The sequence below is a fragment of the Pantherophis guttatus genome, chromosome 5 (genome assembly GCF_059756535.1).
Source record: "Pantherophis guttatus breed Tessera chromosome 5, ASM5975653v1, whole genome shotgun sequence".
In the NCBI taxonomy this organism is placed as follows: domain Eukaryota; kingdom Metazoa; phylum Chordata; class Lepidosauria; order Squamata; family Colubridae; genus Pantherophis; species Pantherophis guttatus.
In genome coordinates, this window is record NC_142067.1 from 5134971 (window position 1) to 5151254 (window position 16284).

General features: G+C 43.5%; 2 protein-coding genes across 7 annotated transcripts; both read right to left on the reverse strand.

Moving 5' to 3' along the window:
- Positions 1-868: 868 nt before the first annotated feature.
- Positions 869-9273, reverse strand: LOC117660220 (histone acetyltransferase p300-like). 6 transcript variants are annotated; one of them, XM_087895760.1, is made up of 4 exons: positions 9029-9273; positions 7536-7699; positions 3729-3925; positions 869-1431 (listed from the first exon to the last, which is right to left on the reverse strand). In XM_087895760.1, the coding sequence occupies exons 2-4, from the start codon at positions 7627-7629 to the stop codon at positions 985-987; spliced, it is 738 nt and encodes a 245-aa protein (XP_087751886.1). In that variant the 5' UTR covers positions 7630-7699; positions 9029-9273; the 3' UTR covers positions 869-984. The 6 variants fall into 6 exon arrangements, with proteins under 6 accessions (XP_087751886.1, XP_087751890.1, XP_087751888.1 ...); XM_087895764.1 differs by having other exon boundaries at positions 3729-3805; positions 7536-7637; positions 9029-9272; XM_087895762.1 differs by having other exon boundaries at positions 3729-3805; positions 9029-9267.
- Positions 9274-12321: 3048 nt separating this feature from the next.
- Positions 12322-16079, reverse strand: LOC117660221 (NADH dehydrogenase [ubiquinone] 1 subunit C2). The gene is made up of 3 exons (XM_034408282.3): positions 15788-16079; positions 13801-13944; positions 12322-12508 (listed from the first exon to the last, which is right to left on the reverse strand). The coding sequence occupies exons 1-3, from the start codon at positions 15936-15938 to the stop codon at positions 12459-12461; spliced, it is 345 nt and encodes a 114-aa protein (XP_034264173.1). The 5' UTR covers positions 15939-16079; the 3' UTR covers positions 12322-12458.
- Positions 16080-16284: the final 205 nt, after the last annotated feature.

The following is a 16284-nucleotide window of genomic DNA, read 5'->3' on the forward strand; positions in this document are numbered from 1 at the left end:
CAGGAGGAGAGGAAGTGGGATGTGTGTTAGATTTTAATTATAGCTAAATATTAGAAGTGCTTAAGCCAGCAGTAATGATTAACCTATGACAGTGATGGCTAACCTTTTTGCTGCCATGTGCCAAAAGTGGGGGAAGTGTGGGAGGGACGCGGGTAGGCGTGCCCACCTCCATAATTCAAACGCATGTGCCCTCCCACGCATAGGCATGTGACCCCCCCCACGCTCCCCCCTGCTTTTGGCACAAGATGGCACGGTGGGTCCAGTAGGCCCGTTTTTTGCCCTCCCCAGGCTCCAGAGGCTTTCTTGGAGCCTGGGGAGGGCGAAAATGGCCTTCCCCACCCCACCGGAGGCCCTCCGGAGACCAGAAACAGCCCATTTCCCGACTTCCGGTGGGACCAGAAGATCCATTTTTCGCCCTCCCCAGACTCCAGAGGCTTTCTAGGAGCCTGGGGAGGGCAAAAACTGCCTTTCCCACCCACCCCCAGAGGCCTTCCAGAGGCCAGAAACAGCCCGTTTCCCGACTTCCAGTGGGACCGGAAGGCCCAAAAATCAACTGGCCGGTGCACTTGTGCACTGGACCTGAGCTAGGGCAACACTTGCATGCCCACCGATATGACTCCACGTGCCACCTGTGGCACGCGTGCCATAGGTTCACCATCACGGACCTATGACTTAAGTTACCTGGAAGATTCTGTGAGCCAATGATATTCTGCCAAGTACGCTGTAACTTGAAAGTAACGAACTATATAATGTCACTATGTAAGACAATAAAGATACCACATATATTCTCAACCTTTGTTTGTGTGGCCACTCAACAGGAAACAAAAACAAACAAACAAACAAAAAAGGACTGGTTACAGTCCCAGCCATAACAAAAAATATATTTTCTTTATTCCATTGTCCCCCATTTCAGCTGGTTTTTTTAAATTTTATTTTAAACAAACTACTGTTGAAGGCAACCCTTGCTGTTGTCCCTCTATGCCTTCACCCTCCGGATGCTTTCATCTTCCTCAGGAGCATCTGGGCCTGTTGTAGGCGACGCTGACGCTGACGAAGTTTATGTTTGATGTTTAGGCAAAATGGCACTGGACACTTGATCTCCTGGCAGTGCTTAGCATGGTAGCAGCAAAGAGCAATGAGTTGTTTGCAAACTGGACACCCTTCATTGGCTTTGGCTTTGCATCTTTTGGTGTGCTGGACAACTCTCTTCATTTTTTGACATTTTGGAAATGAACAGTTGACATTGTGGCACTGGCAGGCATGAACTAAAGACTGGATGCAGCGCTGGAGAGACAGGCGATATGAATCAGCACGACTCCGAGTGACAGCTGCCCGTTGGTTGTTGCTCTCATCATCAATACCGAGGCCCGGTTTCTCCATCTTGTGCTCAGGGTTTTCAGTGTTATTGCGGGCAATGCCCAAGTCATCATCCTAAACAGAGAATGATCGTCAGCAGCAACAATATGGCATTAAAATGAAGTAGAGATACCTTCTGAGACTGACAATATTATTATAGGTGGGCCATCAATTCTATTTAAGATGTGTGGACTCCAACGCTCAGTATTCCCTAGCTAGCATGGTAGCTGGCAGGGGTGAAATACTACCAGTTCGCACAAATCTATAGTGAGAAAAACTACCGTTTCGGGTGAACCGGTAGTAAAAAAAAAGCATGTGCCAAAAGAAGGCTTGGAAGATAAGTAGAACAGCGAGGGAGAAGTGGGGAATCAGCTATGTCACGTGGTTTAGCTTTGCTAGAAAGCAGGAAATCCTGCTTTCTAGCAAAGCTAAACCGCACAGCACAGCTGATTGTCGGATAGTAGCTTTTTTAAACTACCGGTTCGAGCTTTTCAAACGTGCAGCGCACATTTGGTGCACACTGCGCCTGCAGCGCACACTTGGCGTGCATGCACAGCCAGCAAACCGGTAGCAAACCGCTTCAGATTTCACCACTGGCAGCTGGATAATTTTGAAAGTTGAAGTCCACATATCTTAAAATTGCAAAGTTTGAAAAATACTGTCCTAGAATTAAACTGACAATACTGAATTTATACAGCTCCATCCTGACCTAATTTCAATAAGCTCTCAAGGTTACTTGTGTGATGCTTTGCTTTTTGTGTGACAGATTGCAGTAGTCAATAAATTTTATAAATGCACAAGCAAGTAAGTTACATTGTAAGTATGATTACTCTGAATGATCTCAGGGTAGAGAGAATCTGGATTAAAATAGTATTATCTAAGAATTAATGGAAATCAAGCTATTGATTCACAAGTCACCTATAGGCTTTGCAAGTGCTATACCATAGCACCGTGATGGTGAACCTATGGCACGCGTGCCATTTTAAATATACTTTAAATATAACAAATATATTAAGAATTTAAATTAGTATTTTGCTATTCTGCTAAAATGCATCTAGAAACAGCTGAATTCCACAAAAAAACCCAAGAGTTACTCTGCTCTCATTGTTCATATTCCAAATTCTTTTTACTGCACTGTTCCCATACTATGTTCCACCTGCTAGAATAGCTGTCAATAGCAGATATACAGAATAATGAGAACTTGGAATTATCTCCCTATTTAAATATGTTATATACTTATAACTAATTTCAATACAGCTATGTGAGACAGCTACGTTAATTTGGTAATAGGTAATTTTAAAAAGGCAAAAGAATCTAACAACAGGGAATTGAAGGAACAGTGTTACAATGCTGTTTATCGTGTTTATCGTGCAAATTTTCAGAAATCAATAGTCACTGATCCATGTTGATCTCCTTAAGTAAAACTGTTCTATTTAGACCAGGGGTGTGAAACTCAAGGCCCGCAGGCTGAATTTGGCCTGCGGGATGCTTAGATCTGGCCCGCAGGGCTGGTCTGGAAATATCAAAGGACCGACCTGCAGTGCCTCTGTCGTCCAAAACAGGTGGCCCCCCTATGGCCAAGAGAGTGCTGCAGGAGGCCGTGGAGGCCAAAAACGGGGCCGCCCAGGAACCTGTGCGCGGCCTGTTTTCAGCTGGCAGAGTGCTGCAGGACTAGCTTGGACTGGATTACAATTATGTGGCCTCAAGTAAGTGCCTGATCTGGATAGAAAACAAGCATTTTATTAAAATGAATTTGATAAAAATAAAAAATAAAAAACATTCTGATTTAAATTTTAAAAAAACCAATTTAAATTTCTAAAGATCTGATTTTTTTAAAAAAAATCTATTTTTACCCATCCTGTTTTGCATTCAATGCAATAATTTGGGTCTTGAAAAGTAGCATCATGTTATTTTACATCTACATTTTCCAAAGCACAAGATTCAAGTCACAAAGCCAATATAATCTTCTCTCACATGTTCTATTATTAGTGCTACTCTAAAGAACGATAATTATTAGCCTTTGGAGTTTTTAACACTTGCAACTAGACAAATTATTAACTTATTACCTCATGCACAATCATTCTACATATGGAAAACCTTCCATATTTATAAATTCAAGCAACTGTTTTGGATAATGTACTATACCTAGACTCCTATAGTCTTCAGGGTTATTATACAGTTCATACCCATGTAAAATTTATCCTTAATATGCATTGATAAGGTTATGTATAGGTTTGTGTTATATGTATTATATGTTTCATCTGCAAACATGCTGGAAGCATCTGGCAAGACACCCAAAAGCATCCCTAAAGGATGGCACTTTGAAACTGTATTTTTCATTGTCAATATTCAAAATAAAACCTTTGACATACCTTGTTCATTGCTCCAGGCTGTGGACCTCTCAGGCTCGCCTGCCCTCCCATTTGAGGAGAACCTTGCTGTGATGTCTCTGCAATTAGAATATCAGCATTTCCCATTCCTGGGTTTGGATATGACATATTGGAATATCCTCTTCCAGCTCCAATTGAACCATTCATAACTTGTCCTTGCATCATTCCTTGCCCATTTCCTGCAGACAACACAGGATTCATGCCAGCATTCATTCCCATTCCAGGCTGATTTACTGGACTATTTACTGTTGGCATCATTCCTGCAGTGGAATGTGTTGACGGACCTTGATTTGGCCCACCTGTACCCATCCCCAAATTTGGATATGTCAGTGCAGCCTTCAGAAGCAGCATTCCAAATTACCTAATGTATCCAACCAGCATTCAGACAAACACAAACACACACACACACACACACACACACACACACACCCACACCCTATCAAATACAAATCAGCCATTTCCCCCTGTATTTATATATGCAGTACGAAACAAATTCAATGAACAAGTCTGGCTACCATTAATAATCAGAATGTCTACATTTTTGGTTGAAGGATTCCAGTTAATTTCTTCTGATAAAATGAAAAGAACTATTGCACAGACTAATCCTAAACTCAGGAAAACAACACAATTTTTCTTTTGCAATCAAATTATTCTTTAGAGCAGCGGTTCTCAACCTGGGGGTGGCGAACCCTTTGGGGGTCGAACGGCCATTTCACAGAGGTCGCCAAAGCCCTCTCTCGCCCCCCCCACGCCTTCACTCACCCTCACTCTCTGCTCTGTTGGATCGCCGGCCGTTCGTTTACCCTGCCCACTCCCAATCTATTGCTGCCTCCGTTGGCTAGAGGAAAAAAAAACGGTTTAAATTCTTGCTGCGGGGCTTCAAAGAGCCACTCTATAGCCAGTGGTGCAGCCGAACTGTTGGTTAAATTGCTGGCTTGCCCCGCCCCTCCGCACCACTATTTATTGCCAATAAATAGTGGTGGGCAAGGGGCGGGGGAGCCAGCAATTTAACAAATAGTTCGGTGTTTTTTTGTAATTTTATTGGCCCGCGGAGCTTCAGCATAGGCTAATTAACCCTTGATTAGATGGGCTCTCGACCCTCAGCTGATTTGCTCTCAGCTTTTTTGCTCAGGGCTCTGCTGCTTGCTTGCAAAGAGTGCAGATTTTTTCCCCCTACCTATACTGAAAAACGAAACTGAAACTGCTTTGCTGTTGCAAGGTTGGAAAACTAGGCAGGCAAATTTCTTTTCTTTTTCCTCACCAAAAAAGGTAGGTGCAAACAATGGGAAATTTAGGGGAAAAGAGGAGAGTTCAAGATTTTAAAACACAAAAGAAAAAAAGCTCTATTTAACTAGGGAATTGTAATAATTGAGATACTATTAATTGTATATTGTGTTGAAAGCAGAAATGGTTAAGTTGTGGTTTGGAGGAATATATGGGGGAAATTATTTGGTTTATTATTATTGGTAAATATAATTAATTGATTTGTAAGAAATTGGATTGCATGGAAATAATTGGAATATTCATGTTCATATTGATTAATATACAAAAAAGGTAGTTATATAACTAATTGATTTATATTAAAATGTTGAATTCATATTAAACAACTGTAATATTACATAATTAACCAATGTGAGGATGGATATAAAAATAGATGACAATGGGAAAGGGTATAATATAGAAGGGAAAAATTGAATTTGATTAAGATTAGAGATGAGGATGAAGGGTAATATTGGTTTTTTACAAAAATAGATGAGGAATAAATATGGCAAAAAGGAAATATAGAAATTGTAAATTTAATTGAAATGACTAAACACTGTTTAAATTTATGAACCGGCCAAATACTCTGTTCAAAGAAAATACATTGTATGTTTGTATGTGTGTTTCTAATTATTGTTATTTATTCATATTTGTTCTCTTTTATTCTTTAAAGTTTAACAATTCATTCTTTATCTTAATATCTTTATATTTGTTTGGGGTTGGCTTTCTTCCCTTTCATCTTTTTTATTGTACAGCAATCTTTCTCCTCAAACCTACCACCTCTCTTTTCTTTCCTTCTTACTTTCTCTTCCTCTCCCTCTTCTTCTCCCTACTTCCTCTTCCTTTCTCCTTTTCCTTCTCTCTTACCCTCACTCCTACTCTAATTTCCCTTCCCTTCCTTCATCCCTCTCTATTGCTGCATCCTTTTATCATATGGACTACTCAGAGGGCTGAAAAAGTTATTTCTGACTGGTCCTCGCACTTTTGACCAGTCCTCGAACTTACGACTGTCCTCACATTTTACGTTTTTGCCCTATCTTGTCACCATGGTGAAAAGAAGCAGTTGTGAAATGAGTGACATGGTTGTTAAGAATGCTGCACGGGTATAAATGTGAGGATGGTCATAAGTGTGAGGACCAGTCAAAAGTGCGAGGACCTGTCAGAAATGACTTTTTTCAGCCCTCTGAGTAGTCCCTATACACATAGCCACGGCCACCCGGTCACATGACCAGCTAGCCACGCCCACCCAGTCACATGACCTCCAAGCCACGCCCACAAAATAAGCCACACCCACAAAACCAGTAGTAAAAAAATTTAGAACCCACCCCTGGGTGGGGGTCACCACAACATGAGGAACTGTATTAAAGGGTCGCGGCATTAGGAAGGTTGAGAACCACTGCTTCAGAGTAATATACAGAGTTTTTTGGAGTATAAGACGCTCCCGACTGCCTTTGCCTCCCAGCAATTTTGCCTTGTTGCAGCCAACAGCCTGCTGTATTTTCATTTTCGTTTTCAGCATAGCTTGATTAGCACAAGAAAAAAAATCTACTCCCAGCAATTTATCTCCATTCAGCAAGCAGCAGAGGCCTCTGCAACGATAGGCAATGGCAATCCGTGCAGCCTGAAACAGCTGAGACCCAGGAAGCCGATCCAAAGGACAATCAACTTGTGCTAATTAGGCTGTGCTGAAGCTGAAATGGACTGTTTCTTCTTGCTGCGAGGCAGGGGCCAAAGGGTGGGGGCCAGTGGGTGGGCGGGGCTACATTCAGTGTATAAGACACACCCAAATTTTCACCCCCTTTTAGGGGGAGGGGAAGGTGCGTCTTATACTCCGAAAAATACAATAGGTGCCTGAACTTCCAAGAGAACCTATAAAAAGAGTTATCAAATGAACTGTAATATGCATCCCTAATTTCAAGAGTTGTAGTATTTCTATCTAGTTGATTTGTTCAATAAATAAATAAGTGAACAAGTGTTACTATATTCATTTTTACAAATAAGGCATGACTTCAGGGGAAATTCAGACATTTTAGCCTCTGAACAAAACCAGATGACCAAGTCTATATTGTTTTTCAGTATTGATCTAATGAAGCTGTCTTAAGAAAAGCATCAAAAAGAATTCTATCAGCAACTGTAATCACCTCTTTATGAAACAATATTAGTACTAAATAATTGATGGAAGTAAAGGAAATTAAAACTTAGCCATCAGAACATTGGTAAAATGAAAAATAAGGACTCTTCAGATTAAACGAGTTTAAGATTTGAAGAAAAGACACTATCAATACACAGATAATAACTATGCAACAGAAGATCACTTTTTACAAGATTTCAAGTGCTGCAAGCCCTCAGAGGTAAGGATCAACTCATTTACAGCCTCTTCAAAAGAAATAAAACTTAATGTCAGTTAGACATCCAAAGTAATATGGCAAAATATAAGCTAAAAACAAGTAGATAGCAAAAAAGGCTGCCCCAAAAAAGAGAGTCTGTTTGTGATAAGGTAAAATGAAGGGATCTATGCCCAAGACTGACCTGTGCCATCGCTTGCAGAGACAGACAGTGCCGGTGAAGAAAGTTTAGGCCTCTTGGCTGAAGGCGAGCCCGACTCCACCACATTCTCGGCCATTTTTAATCCTTTTTAGACAAACAAGAACCCGTATTGAAGATGGGGGATCCCCAAGGCCCTCAGCCGTTTCCTGTGATCCAAAATCAACCGAAAAGCAGTATGGAAATTGATGGCCATATATGGCTTTTCAATATTTATTTATTTATTTATTTAATTAATTTCTATACCGCCTTTCTCCCGTAGGACTCAAGGCGGTGTACAGTCAAGAAAAATATAGATACACAAACATCATAAAATTGCTAATTAAAATTATTATTATAACATAGTTTGGCCCAATTAAATAGAACTTAAAATTAGGTAACATTAGATAATATCCCAATTGGTTATCAGACTCCCAGGGGATGGGGTTTTTAGCTGGCCTTGCTGGCTGATGAAATCTTCCCAAGAGCCATGTGGTGAGTTTCTGTTGCTAGATGGGTCCTATTGTGTTGCAGATGATGGTCCATTGACAAAGGGTGGGGGGGAATTGAGTTTCTGCCTCTGGCCCATTGACAAAGGGGGGGGGACACAGGAAGATGGGAGCTGCTTCGTCTTTAAAACATGCTTCTCCATTTCTCATCCAGGGAAACATAATATTCTGCCTTTTTAATATTTCCCAAAATATTTCATTCTTCTAGGAAAGGGGTGGGTGCTAACTTCCTATTACAATCTCAATCCATTTGGGAAGAGTCGAAGAGGCCGCGCTTGCAACCTCTTTTTATTTTTATTTTATTTTCATGTTTCTCTCCAATAAATCTTTGATTTTGTTAACCAGACTTGTCTTGGGAATTGTGAGTATAAAATTTTGGGGATTTTAAATCTCACCCATGAAGAATTTGGTTGGAATCTCATCATGGGGAAGAACAGGCCCACTAACGAAGAAATCCGTTATCAAGAAATCAGCTTTCAGGTTATCGAAAACCTTGTCCAGAACATTATGAAAATAAGGATTCTAAATCTTTTTGAGGAATTCTTGGGAGTTGGAAATCCACCAAGGTTGGAAAACAGGGTGTGGGAAGCAGTCTTTTCTCCGGGCCAAAGGGGGGAAAAAAACAAGGATGAAAAGAACAAACCCCTTCCTATACTCCATTAAATGGGGGGACTCGGTAAATTTACAAGTCGAATTAAAGACTCAATGGCCAGAAAGAACTGGAGTGGAGTCCTCGTGTTTCTAGCCCCAGGGGTGTCAACCGACCTCCCCTCACAAACGACAACCACAATGCTGATCCGGCCCTCCATTAAAAAATCGAGTTTTTTATAAATCGAAACCGAGAATTCGTACTCCCCTACCGGCTACGAGGCTACTAACGGTGAGGTAAATCACGGAAGTTTCAGAGTTGCCTCAGGTCGGTCTGTCTGTCTGGGCGAGCGGGTCCCCCTGAATTTCTAACGGCCTCCGCCGCTGTTTTCCACATCTTACCTGTGGTTTTTTTTTTGTTGTTGTTCGCACCCTTGAATCGCTCGCGCCGACAAAATGGCGGCGGCTTCTTCCTCAGCTCTCCAGTTGGCAGTTGAAGCGAGTTGGGAAGGAGATGAGAGAGAAGGGCGTGTCCCAAAAGGAAAAGGCGGGAAACGCAAAGCAGCTGGCGCGCCTGCGCGCGCAATGGACCGCGGAGGGCTGAGGCAGGAGGAGGAGATTCCGAGGCCAGCTCCGGTCACGAGACTAAACTCACCCAATCGGCTTGTTATCCTTGTCAAGTGGGGGAGTGTCCAACCTTGGCCACTTTTAAGCCTGGAGGACTTCAACTCCCAGAATTCCTCAGCCAGCTTTGCTGGGAGTTGAAGTCCTCCAGGCTTAAAGTGGCCAAGGTTGGACACCTCTGCAGTTTCCCATCTCTGACTGGGGAATTCTGGGAGTTGAAGTCCTCCAGGCTTAAAGTGGCCAAGGTTGGAAACCTCTGCAGTTTCCCATCTCTGACTGGGGAATTCTGGGAGTTGAAGTCCTCCAGGCTTAAAGTGGCCAAGGTTGGACACCCCTGACTTAAATGATTCCCTCCCGCAAACGTATCTTTTCTTTTATGTACACTGAGAGCGTATGCACCAAAGACAAATTCCTTGTGTGTCCAATCACGCTTGGCCAATAAACAATTCTGTTCTGTTCTGTTGTTGTTCTGTTCTGTTCTGTTCTGTTCTGTTCTGTTCTGTTCTGTTCTATTCTATTCTATTCTATTCTATTCTTCTATTCTATTCTATTCTATTCTATTCTATTCTATTCTATTCTATTCTATTCTATTCTATTCTATTCTATTCTTCATTATAATATCTATATACTGCCCATGCTTTTCTTCAATTTCATTTGTATGTTTGCTAACATGAAGATTGACATTATCTTTTCTTTTAGTATTTACTGTTAGCGGTTTCTATTTTTACTTTCAGAACAAGTTTCTCTTAAGTTTTCTACATCACAAATAGCTAGTATTTCTACAAATGGTGCTATGCCAAATACAATTTAAGCTTTATTTCCATCAATGGCTTGTTAGAAAGTCACAAAAGGATCATACGATCCTGAGACATTGCAGCCATCATAAATACATGTTGTGGCTCGCCAGCTGCCAGCGGAGCTGGCGGCAGACTTGGACGATGAGGAGGTTGGAGAGGAATTTGGGCCAGTTCTGGAGTCTGGGGAAGGTTCTGATGGATGCTCTGCATCGGATGCAGAGATAGAGCCAGGGCCGTTTGACATTTCCCAGCCACCGGAGAGGCATCTGCTTTTGGAGGCTGCTATGAGTGAGGAGGAAGAACAGCTGGGGCCTGTTCCAGATGCACATATGTGCAGAGTAGTTAGGAGAGGTGAACAATGGAGGACAAGGAGTCGACTCAGGAAGCAAGGCACACGTGGATGCTGAATGGCCCCTCCCTGGCTGGGGAATAAATAGAAGGAAAGGGGTGTGGTTGTCGTAGAAGACAACAGTTTGTATTTCTGGAGATTTTCCTCATTGTGTTTCGTGCATCAAAGACGGCTTGCCAGAACTTAATTTGCAGCCTTTTGGTTATCGCAAGGAACTGATAAGGTGTGTTGCTGCATTTAACTCCTTGCAGGACTTTTGCTTGGATTTTTCGGTGGGTGAATGCCATTAATTCACAAGAAGTAAATAAAGAGGGAGTTTTTTGTGACAAGGAGTCCATTTCTTGCTTCGGCTAAGGCTGGGTCAGAACAATGCAAGCCAGTTGCCAAGCGCCCAAGTTTTGATCACATGATCATGTTGCGCCGGTCATAAGGGTGAAAAATAGTCATAACTCACTTTTTTCAGTGCTGTCATAACTTCAAATGGTCACTTAACAAATAGTTGTAAGCCAAGGACTATATGATGAATTCATTCTATGTTCATATACCTTCCTCTGATATAAGGAATACAAATTGGTGACTTCATGACATAGCTAGAATTTATTGAGGTTAAACCTTTTGGATGAAAAGTCCTCAATAAAACCATCATAATGTTGGTGTTTTTCAATTTTATTATCAACTAGCTGATAACCCGGCGTTGCCCGGGTATTTCTTTATCCCAATCCTGAAATTGCTCGAGGCGTTCCAGAGTTATGCTGGAACACACACACACACACACCCTACACCTAGGGTTGCTAGGGGTGTCTTACCCCCACAATATTTATTTCCAGATAATAAGTCATCTGTGTACCAAGTTTGGTTGAAATAGCTCGAGTTGTTCCCAAATGATGCTGGAACACACAGACACCCTCCCCAGGGGTTTCTTAGCCCCCAGTATTTGTTTCCAGAGTGTAAGTCATCTGCGTACCAAGTTTGGTTTAAATTACTTGAGGCGTTCCAGAGTTATGCTGGAACATACATACATACAGCCTTTTTTATATAGATAGTAGAAGATAGAAGATAGAGGAGGAGGAGGAGGAGACGAAGACGAAGAGATCATCACTAGTCTACTGATTGAAAATTTACTTACTAAAAATAGGCTGTACAAATACATTGGTGCAGCTGGCTGCCTAGCTAAGGGGAAGAGGATCATTCAACTGCCTTTTTTCATTTGCTGAGCTTGTGCCAAAATTGGAGGCACCATCCAGTACGGGACCCTGGGCAAAAGAAGTTTGTCCACTTCTAGAGCAATCTCTGCATTTGATCTGAGTTGCGTAATATACCTGATTTGCCCCTTCTTAGCGGGACATGTAGGACAGCAAGGGTAAGATGGCAGCATATGCCTACTTAATAAGTCTTTACAGAATGGCTTGAAGCATTGCACCAACAAATACACACATGGTTTTTGCAATTACAGGAGAAACAGAAAGTTTGAGAGATCTTGTTGGCCTTATAAAAGAGAAGCATTTCCGGGCAATTGCAGAAAATGGTTATTTCTTCATTTATTTATTTAGAACACTTATTTGGCCATCCAACTCAAACTATGTGGCATTGGGCAGTGTACAAAACCCTTAAACAAAACCCTTAAAGAAGAATGGCACACACTACTAAAGCAAACTAAAACAATTAAATGACACAAACTATTTATAAATGTCCAGGGAAAATGTCCAGGCCTGCAAGCCATAGCTGTCATGCCCCATTAGAGGCTCTTCATGATCAGTGACTACTGATGGAAGCCATTTAACGCAACATGGGGCTGAGAGAACGACCATGGATTCACACATTCTGCAGTGGCAAATTTCTGAGTTTTACACTAAATCTCCCAGGTGTTTTCTCCCCCATTTCCAGGCGTACATCATGAGTAAAAAAAAAAAAAAAAAAAGGCAGACTGAACCTTCATATAGCTTTTATTAGAAAGGATACAATCCAAGTTTATTAACAGGCGATAGGACACCAAGGGCTTCCACACGCAGGAATTGGAAGGAGAGGAAACACCCTGAAGATCACAGGATCTGCTGTCAGAACATCAGCGAGTTGGAGTGAACTTTTCCAGAATGTCTCCCATCTTTCTAGGCTCTAGCAAAACAGGAAATGATCCTGCTGGTGACGCTTATTCATAAACCAAGGACAAGGAAAAGCACTGTCTGTTTACTTTGTGGGTATATTTACCGCTTAGAGAGGGCTGTAAAAGTACTATGAAATGGTATATAAGTCTATGTGCTATTGCTACCTTACCCTTTCAGTATAAATCTCTTGTTTATGCTTCCTTAAAGAGAATTTAAGCAAGCAAGGAAGCAAGCAGACAAAGAGTGTCTACGGAGATTCTCAGTCATCCAGGTTGTCCCAAAGGCGCTTTTCCAAGAGGCAGCTGGACTTTCTGGTTTTTCTTTGAAAACTTTTCGCTTCTCATCCAAGAAGCTTCTTCAGCTCTTGGATGTGAAGCGAAATGTCTTCAAAGAAAAACCACAAAGTCCAGTTGCCTCTTGAAAAAGCACCTTTGGGACAAGCAGACAAAGAGTTTCTGTTAGGAAGGCTTAAAGTCACCTCTGAGTGAAATGTTACCTTATAGTGGAAAAGCGTGATTCCTTGGTCCTACAGGTTTGTAGCCTCCTTCAGAGCTATTGACAAGCATGCCCATTAAAGGGACCGGTCTGCTGAGAGCCAGATTGACACAGTGGTTCTTCCAGGGGACTCAAAACCAGGAGATGGCGAGTTCTAGTCCTGCCTCAGGCATGAAAGCCGACTGGGTGACTTTGGACCAGTCCCTTTCCCTCTGTCCTCGAAAGAAGGGCAAAACACTTCCAAAATTGTGGCTAAGGGAATATGCATGAATGTGTCCCCGTAGTTGCCAAGAGTCAAAACTGGATCAACAGCGTAAACCTCCTCCCTAAACTCCCAGATTTTATGTTTTATGTTTTATGTTTTATTTGATTTGTATACCGCCCTACTCCCGAAGGACTCAGGGCGGTGAACAGCCAAGCAATAAAATACATAAATACAAAAATTAAAAAAAAAATAAAATCTGATATCTGAGATGCAATTACTTGTCCAACTCTATATATTCCTGATAATTGACAACTCAGAGGAATCCAGCTGTTGCTGAACTATAATTTCCAGCCTCTTTCCAACACTGACTACCTGGCTATCACCCAGGGTATTTGTCTGGATTTGTGAAGACTCTGTCCCAACTCTCTCGAGTAATAATTTGGGGGCCTTTATCTCATCCATGCTGTGGGCGAACTCAGGAGGAGCAGCTGGGCTCCCACCCTCTGCCCCAGCAAGCAGCTGCCTTCCTTTCCCTAACCTGAGGCGGCCCCACCTTTCAGCCTTTGAGCAGCTCTTCTAGACAGCGTTTCACGCCAAAGTACCTTTTTCCACAAAGTCCTCAGGATGGTTCTTTATGTAACTGAAAAGCTCCCTGTCCCGCTCAGCGTAGTAGTAATTGGAGTATCTCTTGATGTAGTAGCCCAAACAGAAGCCCAGCGTGGTCATCAGGATTTGACGATGGACGCCTGGAAAAGATCAAAAGAGCACAAGTGGAAATCCGCAAGCGGCACATGAAAGGATGTACAAGCAGGAGGTTGTACTAGCATAGTGCCTACAAACTAAGTTGTGAAGAAGACGGGCTGAACACGGTCCGGATTGAGATTACTAAATCTGCCTTCTTTATTCCCCCCGTCATTTTTCTCCTTCCTTCCCTTCTTCTTCTCCTGAATCCAAAGTGGAACTGTCCCTTCCTCAGCTCTGTCCTGACAGACTAACCTGGATACCGGTTGACCATCACCTCCCACCCCAGCCCACCCCAAGCACATCTTCCCACATTAAGGCTGCTAGGGCATGCCTGGTATTCAGTTTCCATGCCATTCCCTACAAGCAGTCACCATTTTAAAAAAGGGAACAACAGTGAATTCCTTGATTGTCTCGGAGCTTGGCTGTTTGCTTGCAGAGATTCATTGCCCATTGATCTTACTATCAGTGCCAGGGAGTGTGGGGTTAGGTGCCTTATACATATAGTATCCTGCCCTGTAAGTGTTGAGGGGGGTGCAGTTTATTCCCTGGTGTTTCCTTGATTGCATAGTTTTTTGTTTTTATCCCTGATTTTTTTTATCTGGTGATAATCCCCGTTTATTTGACTGTGGGCTGCAGGAGAGGATGTATCCTGGTCTTTTCATTTCTATTTTTTTTTACTGTCTCTTTTGAATGGTGTGTAAATATTTTTTGTCTCTACATGTCTATTGATGGCTGATTTGTCTGAAGGCCAAACTTCCACGGATTCCCTACTTGGTGTGACCTTAGCCAGTTCCTCTCTCTGTCTGACCCACCTCGCAGGGTTATTGTAGGGGGGAAGAATGGGAGGGCATTAGTTGAGCCTTGACACAGGGAGGTGAGAGAACAATCCAATAAATAATTAAATCCTTCTGCCAGTTTTGGTGGGGGTAGTTTACTCCTTTGTGATTCCTTGATTGCATACAGTATTTTTTTTTCTCCCTGATTTTTTTGTCTGATGCTAATCCCCGTTTATCTGACCTCGGGTGGCAGGAGAGTCTTTTCCTTCTGAGTATTTTTATTGTCTCTTTTGAACAGTGTGTAAATGTGATTTTTCTCTACCTGTCTGTTGGTGGCTGATTTGTCTGAAGCTCAAGACTTTTAGGATTTCCTAGCATTTGAATCAAAATTATTATTTATAGATTGGTCTTGGTCTAAGAGACTAATAGAGGTCATTCGGTGTGACCTTGGCCAATACCCCTCTCTCTCTAAGCCTGACCCACCTCGCAGGGTTGTTATGGGGGGCAGAGATGAGGGGGCATTAATTTTGCCTTGACCCCAAATAGGGACCCAAGAGGACAACCCAATAAATAACTAAACCCTCCATTTGGGTCCACCAGGAAGGGCCCCCTTGGGAGCATCGACTCCCAGAGGTCAGGCCAGGATCCTCCGGTCTGTGGCTTCTTTTGGCTCCCCCTCGGTTGTGGATTATGGGTACGGGGGGGCTGTGGATTATGGGTATGGGGGCTGTGGATTATGGCCATGGGGGGGAGGCTGTGGATTATGGGCATGGAGGGTTGTGGATTATGGGCATGGAAGGAGGCTGTGATTATGGGCATGGAGGGTTGTGGATTATGGGCATGGAGGGTTGTGGATTATGGGCATGGAGGGTTGTGGATTATGGGCAAGGGGCCCTTCCCTTCTGCCTTTATAGTTGGGAGAGCTGCTCGTGAGGCTCAGCGGCGCGGAGTCCGAGACGGGGATCCAGTCCCGGGGACCCTTCGCAGCCCGTCCAAGGGCGAGAGAGAGAGAGAGAGAGGGAGAGGCGGGGAAAGGACGGGAGGCCACCGGGAGGGCCTGGCCACTGACCGGCTCGCAGGGCGGGCCTGCGGTTGAGGCCGTTGTCCAGCAAGGCGCTGAGCCAGAAGACGCCCGCCATCCAGACCGACGGGAAGTTGAGCAGAGGCGGCGGCGGCAGCAGCGAGCGCGCCTCCTTGGGGATGCCTAAGCGGACCTGCATGGCGGAGGGTCAGAGCGGGGGACGGTCCTGCCCGTAACGCCTTCCCCGCGCCCGCCCCGCCCGCCGAGGAAGGTTCCGCCGCCCCTCCCTCCCTCCCTCCCACGCGCAGGGGGCGGGGCTACGTCGAGGCTGGCCCGTCTCGGCCGCGGAGCTCGGATTGGCTGGCAAGCGGGGCTCTGATTGGTTGGGAGGCGGGGCTCTGAGCCACCTTGGGAGGTTCCTTTCTGCCAAAGTGGAGATTTTCAAATGCATAGTCCTCGATTTTCAATAGTTCATTTAGCGACCATTCAAAGTTGGAACGGCACTGGGGGAAAAAAAGGGATTTATGTCCGTTTTTCACACTTAA

Bases quoted from the DNA above. Each gene is read 5' to 3' on its own strand.
- LOC117660220 (XM_087895760.1), bottom strand. From the start codon at position 7,629: ATGGCCGAGAATGTGGTGGAGTCGGGCTCGCCTTCAGCCAAGAGGCCT. The intron at 3,926-7,535 runs GTCAGTCTTGGG...TGTTGTCTGCAG, and splicing joins CTCTGCAAGCGATGGCACAG to GAAATGGGCAAGGAATGATG. The intron at 1,432-3,728 runs GTATGTCAAAGG...TTCTCTGTTTAG, and splicing joins AGCCTGGAGCAATGAACAAG to GATGATGACTTGGGCATTGC.
- LOC117660221 (XM_034408282.3), bottom strand. From the start codon at position 15,938: ATGCAGGTCCGCTTAGGCATCCCCAAGGAGGCGCGCTCGCTGCTGCCG. The intron at 13,945-15,787 runs GTCAGTGGCCAG...GATCTTTTCCAG, and splicing joins CAGGCCCGCCCTGCGAGCCG to GCGTCCATCGTCAAATCCTG. The intron at 12,509-13,800 runs GTACTTTGGCGT...CTGTTTTGCTAG, and splicing joins TGAGGACTTTGTGGAAAAAG to AGCCTAGAAAGATGGGAGAC.